The sequence below is a fragment of the Lutjanus erythropterus genome, chromosome 16 (assembly GCF_056507025.1).
Source record: "Lutjanus erythropterus isolate fLutEry1 chromosome 16, fLutEry1.hap2, whole genome shotgun sequence".
Classification (NCBI taxonomy): domain Eukaryota; kingdom Metazoa; phylum Chordata; class Actinopteri; order Lutjaniformes; family Lutjanidae; genus Lutjanus; species Lutjanus erythropterus.
Window position 1 is genome coordinate 1437167 of NC_139332.1, and position 9534 is coordinate 1446700.

Consider the following 9534-nt stretch of genomic DNA (forward strand, 5'->3'; position numbering starts at 1 on the left):
ATGATTTTTAGGAAATGAGCTAAAATAGTATCCTTAAAATTCACTGAGATTGATAAGAATGTCTGATGAATGGAGTGAAAATACAAAACTAGTGACAATGTGATAATAATTTTCCAGTTCTTACTTCATTCTGCACATGTCACTGTTTTACTAATCCCTGTTTGCCAGACACTAATGCATTGGGTATATTAGCTAATGGACAGCAACAATAATGTGCTAGATTAAATGATCCTGGCTGCATCTTCAATCAATGGATTTCAATTCAATCAATCATTTCAGTAACCTCTCGTTGCTCATTCTGCTCTGTTTTGGTTGGCAGTGTGGTGAAAGCTGAGCAGATGGAACAACAGCTGATGTCTGGCACAGAGACCAGAAGATGATCCCCTATTTTTCACATCTGCACCCTCTTGCCCTCCTGCAGCCATGTAATCTTCTACCTTCCTGTGCTTTCACCGCAGAGGGCAGAGGTCCTGCCTGCTGGCTTTATGAGCTGTTAGAAACCCAGAAGCCATCTTGTAAACGACCAATTAAATGAAAAGAGATCGCCAGGGACTGCATACCTGCCTAGAAGGAACCATAAAATCTAATAAGAAGGGGAAAATGTGGAGCATGCAGGAGGCTCTGCTGAGGATAATTGCAGCTGGGGAATTCCCTCCTGCCTCTGCACCCCATCCTCGCTCAGGACCGCTTCAAAATACCATGCTGGTTCTGTGGAGCAGGAGAGGGAAAAAAATCCATTTCTCACATTTTCATTCATCAGGTGATGAAGTGACTGTGGGCCTCGCTGGTCCTGAGAAATATGGATGGACTGAAAGCGTCTCCTTTGCTGTGAGGGATGGGCTCGTCAGCAGTGAGCGTGGAGAGGTTATTATACGCTTACATATATATACAAGCAGGTGCCATTACCTCGACAGCTTGAATAAATGAGACGACAGCAAACAGAAGCTGCTTTTGCTTTGCCTTATATTTGCTACACAGGCTTGGCAATGCTGTTTCATTCGTGGTCGACACAGGGCGAGACACAGCCATTGATTGTTCTGTCAGACCACTCATATTGCTTGGTATACATTTAGAACACACAATGTCACATATGGCATACATGATAGACAGCACAGACAGAAAGAAAACCAGAGTAAAACTGTTGGAGGAGTCACCTCTGCACATCTTCTGCACATCTGCACGTGGTGTAAAGGGAGCGCGATGGGGGTGAGGTGGGGTGGGGGTCCTATGAGACTCTTATTCATATTCTCTTCCCTCTATGACACACACCCAGCTGTATGCAGCAACACTGATCACCTCACTAAATCTATGAGGACATGCAGGCTCACCTCATCCGCACATTCTGTCTACTTGATCAAAGAAGGGGAGGAATGGGGGCAGGTGGGGGGTGACCCTCCACATAAATACTGGCTCTGCATTCTGAAAGGAGACAATCAAGAGGAGACCAGCAGGAGGAGGTGGCCCTGCTTTCATTACAGGCTGATACTGCATCAGAGGAAGGAAAACAAACAGAACATCTCCTTCATTATTCAGGATCATTCCAATTCTTACAACTTCAGTCTTATTATCATAGTTTTGGCCATCATTCTTAGTAATAATAACATAACTAAACACAAGCGGTCATAAGATCAGACAGGTTTATCAACCAAGTTGGTGACATTTTACTTTCAAGGATTAGTTCAGATTATTTAAAGTTTGGTTGTATGAGGTACTCATCTGTAATCAGTGTAGATGGTGGTCAACACGCCCTCAGTTTGGAGAAGTTTGAGTACCAGTTGCTGAGCAATGTACTGCTCAATTTGATGATTTAAAGCATTAGTTCAGATTGACTGAAGTCACACAATAATACTAACAAACTAACAGATCGAGGCAGCAGTAGACCAACAACTCATTGAGGTAAAATGACTTATTTCACTTACAGAGTTGGTTTGGGGACAGTGATGTTTGGCTTTTATATCGGTGGTTTCCTGTTAGAAAAGGCTGTCCAATGGCGAGGAAAAGTACTGAAAATATTCAAATTTTTATTCTAATATTCTACAGTGTATAATGATATTGATTTTTTTTAGGTGTCTAAAATGTGTTTTGTTGCTGACCCTATCCACAGCAGAACATTGTGAGCAATTATTTTTCATGGGGGGCACATGAGAAACTGATCAGGCTGCTGTGAACCAGACATAAATGATATAAGGTCCTAATAATGTCCAAAACTCTAATAATGAAATTATCAATAGTGTTCTACACAGGGCACTTCTACTGTTGGTCACCCTGTCTGAATTACCATGTGATGAATTGTGAGCTAATATTTTTACTGGCAAAGTCCCAAAATTTGATGTTTTACAGTGAACCGTGCAGACTGCATACAGGTTGTGAGGATGGTAGCGGCAAAAGAAGAAGAACAACATAAATAACATGGATGTACAGTTCATTATCACTACCAATGAATACAGCACTGACCTCTTTCAAAATAATAGTCTAATAATGGTTTAATGGTAAGCAAAATGCAACTGGCTGTCTTTGCTAGATATTTCATGTTGGGTATTTCCATGATGGCCTTGTGGGGCTGAATTTTGCCCAGGTCTGGCTTAGCTTCCTACATCTGTACTCATGCTGCTTCTCCAACCTGGGGACATGTCCACCACCATCTACATAAGTAACACTATGGGTAAGTACCTCATACAACCACACTTGAAATAATCCAAACTATCGCTTTAAGTCCCCCATTTATCAATTATAAGCAGTACACAAACATTTAATGAATCATTTTTAACATATTATAATGTAGTTGCACACAGCTATAATATTCTAATTGTTTATTAAGAGACTTATTCGTCATCTGATTATACTGCATAAACTATTCATTAAATGTTTATATACTGCTTATTTATATGCTAAACAGGAGGACTTACAATAAACTAATTTAGAAGCATTTAACTGAGGTATCTGATGTCCTTGATTATCTGTGTCCGTCCTGCCAACTGACTCAGACCTCATCCAGGACTTGGATCTCCAGGTCTTCTCTTCAAAGTGTGCTGGCAGGTTGTCTGACTATAATATCTGTCTCTGTGTTGAGCTCTGTGGCTTTGCACTACATTTCATTTGATTTGTTGACTCATTCATTATTCACATATGTTTTTTATTCTTAAAGATAAGTAAAGAATGACATTAGTGCTGAACAATATATAAAAAAATCTTTTTGTGATTTTTTCACAGATATTGTGACTGTGATATGTCATGTCATGACTTTAGTGGGAATTGACAAAAATAAATAAAATAATAAATAAAAATGATAATGTGATTTTTGTTGGGATCTGTATCGAACAAGCATGTACCCTTACATCTGAAGAGTATGATTTGTAACCCAGAGCATCTCTATAACACCACCATATTTCATTTATAATGTCATATTGTGACATTTATCTTTACTGAAAATAGATATTGCACTTTGCCATATTGTGATTTCAACAATATTTTGATTGTAAGCATTGGACTGAACAGTTGTGTACTGATAACACCTTGACACAACAGGCCCAGTTTAATGACATCATAAAGCATGTCGAGTTGTCGTACTGAGGGTGTGAGTGAAGAAATAAACAGAGCTGTTGTTCCTGTCACTCCAAGACCAAAGGTTCATCAGTTTTTGTAACCAAAGAGTGTCTTTTAAGCCCATACACCTCAGGCATTATGGCTTGGTCCATATGAGCTGGAGATCAGGAGGGGAATTTAGGCTGGAGCTGAGGTCCCCTGCAGTTGATGTTGTTGTCTCTGCTGAGGGCCTTCATCCAGGGGGTGGCTTAAACTCATCACTTCCTCACAGCAGCTGAATGATCAGCTGATGAGCGATAGTTTGAGCTCTTCATATTTTCAGGCATTAGTCTTTGCCCTTTCACTATTGTCACAGATCACCATCCCTTGTTGGGTCTACAATGGCTCTCTATTGATAAAGACAGAACAGGGAAGCATAGCTGTTTGGCCCTGAAACTTGATCCCTATGACTGGGTAATTGTACACAAGAATGGGGTCCAGCACACTAACACAGATGCTCCCTCGCACAGGCAAATGGACTGTGACACTGCTGGTGCCTCCCACGCTCTCATGAGCACAAGTACCCAGACAGTTATGGCCAATGACCCGGGTGCTGTGTGCACCGCTGACGCCCCCACCACAACACCTGCAGCAGACCTCAGCTCCAGCCCCCCCATTGCCCCTCCTGATCTCCAGGCTCACATGGACCAAACCTTAATCCCACCAGTGTAGAGACAGAGGTGTTTGGGTTTAAAAGACACTTTTTGTAAAGCTGCAAGTAATTATTATTTCATTGTCAATTAATCTGTTGGTTATTTTCTTTATTAATTGATTAGTTGTTTAGTCCATAAAATGTCAGAAAATAGTGAAAAATATCAATCAGTGTTTCTTAAAGCCTAACATGATGTCTATTTTTTTCCACAACTCAAACATATTCAGTTTATTATCATAAAAGAGTAAAGAAACCAGAAAATATTCACATCTAAGAAGCTAAAACCAGAGAATTTTGCCTTGTTTTTCTTAAAAAAATACTCCAACTGATTATTCCAATTAATTGATTATCAAAATAGTTATCAATTAATTTAGTAATCAATTAATAATGATGAATTATCAATTCAATGTGCTTTGTGATGTCATCAAACTGTGCCTGCTGTCTTGAGGTATTATCAACACACACTGGTCAATCCAGAGCTCTCACAATTAAATGTTCAACTCTGGTTTACAGAGAACAAACTACATGATCTACTAAAATAATAATAAACATAACTGCATCAGATGATGCTGATGCAGATGTACTATTATTATTATTATTCCATAGGATGTTAGTGTTTTTAATTGACCTAGTTACACCACTGACTTTTTTTTTCCTCTAAATTTTATCCATTGTAGTTTGTCTCACTCTGTGTTTCTGTCTGTAACTCTGTGTTTTTGCTGCTCACTGTCTCGGCCATGTCTCCCTTGAAAAAGAGATTGTTAATTTCAATGGGACTCTCCTGGTAAAATCAAGAAAAAAATATTACCCACATTTTCCATGACAAACATCCATCACAGTTTAGAGACAGACAGTTGTAGTGAAGTCATCGTGTTTCCAGAAAAATCTCAGTGTTATCGTATTGCTGATACTATAGCAATAATGGCCAAACCTAAGAACATAAGACCCAAGTCATAATAAAGTAGAATTGTCCTTTAACTATCATGACTTCCTATACACATAAGATCAACAATGACATTACTCTGCATAAGTATTAGATGTAACATACTATACATCGCTGCCATGCATTGCATTTTGAGTATGGGACCTCAGCTGAGGAAAAAAAAACTTTTTATATACTAGTTGCATTTGTCAGGAGCTGTCAGCACTTCACGGGCTCAGGAGTCCAGGTAGTTTGGTTCAAAATTGATTGCACAGTGAAAACAATCCTCCTGCACCCCTCTATCTCTCCTTCACTGGGTCATGCACACAGTGTCCTGGAGACACACAAACCCATTCTGGCATTGATATGCAAGTTGATTTCTTGCATTGCTGCCAGCTTTAACTGCAGAAGTAAACAGTCTGTCAAATTACTCTGCTCATCTGTGACAGTGTGGGGTCTGTAGATTGTTCCTCTTCTTCAATTATAGAAAATATCTGCCAAATCTATCCAAGCCACACCAAGACCACAACCCCCAGAACCTCTGTATAGCAATATTCCACTGAAGAGTTTTGGAAGATCCTTGTGAGAAAGCCTGTACTCCCAATGATCCAGGCCCAGTTTCTCTCTACCCCACACAAAAATAAAGTTACATTTTAGAATCCAGGTGAAAATATCTTTCCTTCTGGTCGTCATGGTGTTTGTATCCTGTGAAGCAGAAGCAGGCATCACTGAAAAGGGCCCGAGCCAAAGCTCTTGTCCCACTGAGAACACTGCTGCTCTAATTGGTCCAGTAGTTTTTCCACTGAGTCTTCTTTGTTCTCCAGTTTCAGGTATCGTCTCCCACTGCCCAGGTCTAGCCGAGGCCAGCTCCGGTGCATTTGTTCCTCCACAGCCTCTACGACTTGCCCAGGGATGTTCACACACACCTGTGAAGCAGCCTCCCTCTTCGTCCCTGTCGGCTGCTCTGTGTGACCCTCCTCTGTGGGGGCGTGGAGTCCTTCCTCCACACGCACACCCTTCCTGGTTCTGTAAGGGTTAGTCCTGTAGCTCATACTGTGGCAACGCCGCGGCTGTGCAGCTGGGATGTCCACCTCCTCCACCCCCAGAGTGGACATGGAGCTGGCAGACAGCAGGCAGTTGTTGATCTTGACAAGGGGGGTGGACTGTGGGTTTAAGCTGGACCTGCCCCCCTCCTCAGTAGACTGGGTGTTAAAGTCTGTCTGACTGGAGTTGCAGGAGTTGGAGTGGGAGGAGTGGAGGGAGGGTGGAGGCTCTGACTCCTGGTGATGGAGGGCTTCTGTCTGGAGGACAGCCTGCTGGTAGATGGCCTCCCTGCTGTCCTCGTTTTCTGTGTGGGGTCTGGTCTGGAGCAGGGGCTCAGAACTGGCCAGCGGCTGCACACACAGGATGTTGAGGTGCGCAGCGGGCAAACTGCTCACCCACTGGTAGTGTTTGGCCATTGAGTTGGCTGCTGCGATCTCTTTCAGATCGGCTGAGGGCACAGCTGCCGACACGGAGCAGATCACACTTCTCATCTGAGCCAGCAGCATCTGGGTCTCCCTGTCTCTGTTCTCATACAGGACTGTATTGGCACAGATGAGGATGAAGAGTCCAACCCCCATGATGACGGGTCCCAGCAGCTTCATCCGCTCGCTGTGGATGAGGCTGGCAGTGGACAGGAGGCCCTTAGCTCCCAGACTCCAGCCAGAAGTCTGTGACTCAGAGATGCTGTCCCCCTCCGCAGCTCCCAGGAGGGATGATCTGGATATCCGGTAGGGCCAGTACCCCGCCACCGCCAGAGCTGTGCCAACCACCACCACGATGACCCCCAGCACCAGGAAGGCTCCAGGCATGGAGCGGATGCGAAGTTTGCCTTGGATCACCCCGTCCTTCTTCTTTCTACCTCGTAAGGTGAAGCGAGACTTCCCTCGGCCTGAAGGTCCAGCTGCTGTACCACCCCGGGCCTTCTGGGTCTTCATGGCACCGGTCAGTCCAGACCCTCTGCTCCTGGTTCCGCCCTGTCAGAGGACTGAGAGTGAGGACATGTCACATGTTAATGCAGCTATTATAAATATAAATTATATACAGTCAGCCAGTTTGTTTAACTTCAACCTGATAGATCACAAAATGTGACGTGTATATAATACAACTCTTGATTACAAGACTGTAGTTATGCGTTTTTACATGTATTGTAAAGGGATACTTTGGATTATCTGATGTAAGGTTGTGTGAGTTACTTACCCAGAGTCAGTGTAATAAATACAGTAGATGGTGGTTGACACACTCCCAGTTTGGAGAAGCAGCAGGAATACTGGTGTAGGACGTTTAGCAATGTACTGCTGTGGACAGGGTCAGCAGCAAAACAGATTTTAGACACTTAGACAAAATGGTCCTCCTAAAAACATTAATATCAGTTTAATTGTACACCATATATAGAACATTTTTACCCTATACTTTGTTGTCAGAGAGCCTTCTCTGACAGGAAACTGCTGTTATGCAAGCCAAATATCATTCTCTCTAAACCAACCAAACTCCACTGGCAAAATCAGTCATTTTACCATACAGAACACAGTCGTTGTTGGTCTGCTGCTGCCTCGATCTGTTTGTTTGTTTGTTTGTGATATTGTTTAACCTCTGCAATCAAGGCAGTGCTAGACCAGCAACTCTCATGTTCTGAGAGGTAAAGTTACTGATTTTGCTAATGCAGTTTAGGTGGTTTGGGGACAGCAATATTTGGGTTTTATAACAAGGCTAACTGGTGAAAATATTCTAAATTTAGCATACATTTAAACTGATATACATATGTACATACTTTTTTTTTCTGCCGACCCTGACCCTGTCCACAGCAGTACATGGCCTGGCTTCCGGTGCCCCTCTCTGCTACTCCTGACTGGGGTTGTGCCAACCAGCATCTTCTGTAGATAATACACTGACTACCAACTTACTTCACTTTAGTTGTTTGTATCCTTCTATTTTTGCATACACATGTGACTTGGTTTTGACTTGGTACAGATTACATGTAAAATTACATTACATTACATGTAAAATTCAATTAAAATAGTTGAAATATATGAGCATATGCCATCAGCATAATCCACTGTATTCTATCATCACTTACAAATTCTACAGATTGCAGCTTTAACATCGTGTATTTCTCTAAATGTTTGTGGTAAGGCAGTGGTAGCAGTCTGTGTCTTAAAGGGAATATTTCAAGGAAAAACGTAAAAAAAAAAGAAAATAAATAAAGATGTTCTGGAATGTTTGACTTTTTTTTTTCAATATTGGTCTCTGTCAAAACTGGAGAGACAACAAGTGTTGAGCATTAATGAATCACTGAATAATGTTAATGTGATTATATCTGGCAGCAACAAGGAGCATAAAGATTTGCAATTAGAAATTCAGTAACTGCATGTTGTTTGGATGGATGGATGGATGGATGGATGGATGGATGGATGGATGGATGGATGGATGGATGGATGGATGGATGATATCAGGTTTGTCTTTGTGTCTTTAAAGCTAGGGTAGGCATTTAGACAATCCCTTCAGGATTTCGTGGATCGTTGCAGCCTAAAATGCTTGATTTCACAGCAGCTTTTCTAAAAAAAATTGTGATGCAAGTTGCAATGCTTTTAGGCATTTTTTGTGATGAAACTGTAAAAATTGCAAAAGAATTTTTTTTGTATAATTCATTAACAATCAAAGGCAATTTGTTCATGGTGAAAAACTGCAATCTGTTCTGAGTGTTCTAACTAAACTTAAAAAAGTCTCAAAAATGTGAATAGTAAAAAAAAAAAAAAAAAAGAAATAACATTGAGTCTATTCATTAAGACATACATGTATGACGTTTGCGCGGGGGACTGCTGTGACTGGTGAAATTCATGGGAAGCAATGGTGATTGGTGGACATGTCCATGGGACTGCAATTCTGAAAAAACGCGCTATTGACAATAACTGCTCTGTTAATGTTTTTTCTTTTTCTCATCACTTCAATGGCTGTTAAATGAATGAATCAATCCTTCAAAAAATTTGGTGAGTAATACAAGAGCCAGTAACAGTTTATACTCAGTGATAGATCAAGTCCAACTGTAACCCAGCTTCAAAATTGGAAGCTGTACATTTTGCCATGTTTTGTCAGTTAACCTCTTGAACTTCATGGTAACATGTTGTACAGCTAGCATGGCTAGTTCCACCCAGCAGCTAGTTTGCTCAGACCATCGCTTGGGAAGTGAGGTGAGATCCACAGATAAGGTAATACTTATTATATGTTACTGCTCCAAATCACTTCATTTATCATCAAAGAATTCTTTTGCAAACACAGGAAAAAGAATGGCACAAATACTTCACACCGCTCTGTTTAGCCAACCTAAATAACTGCAGGG

At 41.5% G+C, this 9534-nt stretch overlaps 1 protein-coding gene across 1 annotated transcript; it reads right to left on the reverse strand.

Moving 5' to 3' along the window:
• Positions 1-263: 263 nt before the first annotated feature.
• On the reverse strand, positions 264-7182 carry tmem200b (transmembrane protein 200B). Its single transcript, XM_084739834.1, has one exon. The coding sequence runs from the start codon at positions 7133-7135 to the stop codon at positions 5882-5884; it is 1254 nt and encodes a 417-aa protein (XP_084595960.1). The 5' UTR covers positions 7136-7182; the 3' UTR covers positions 264-5881.
• Between the last annotated feature and the right edge of the window lie 2352 nt (positions 7183-9534).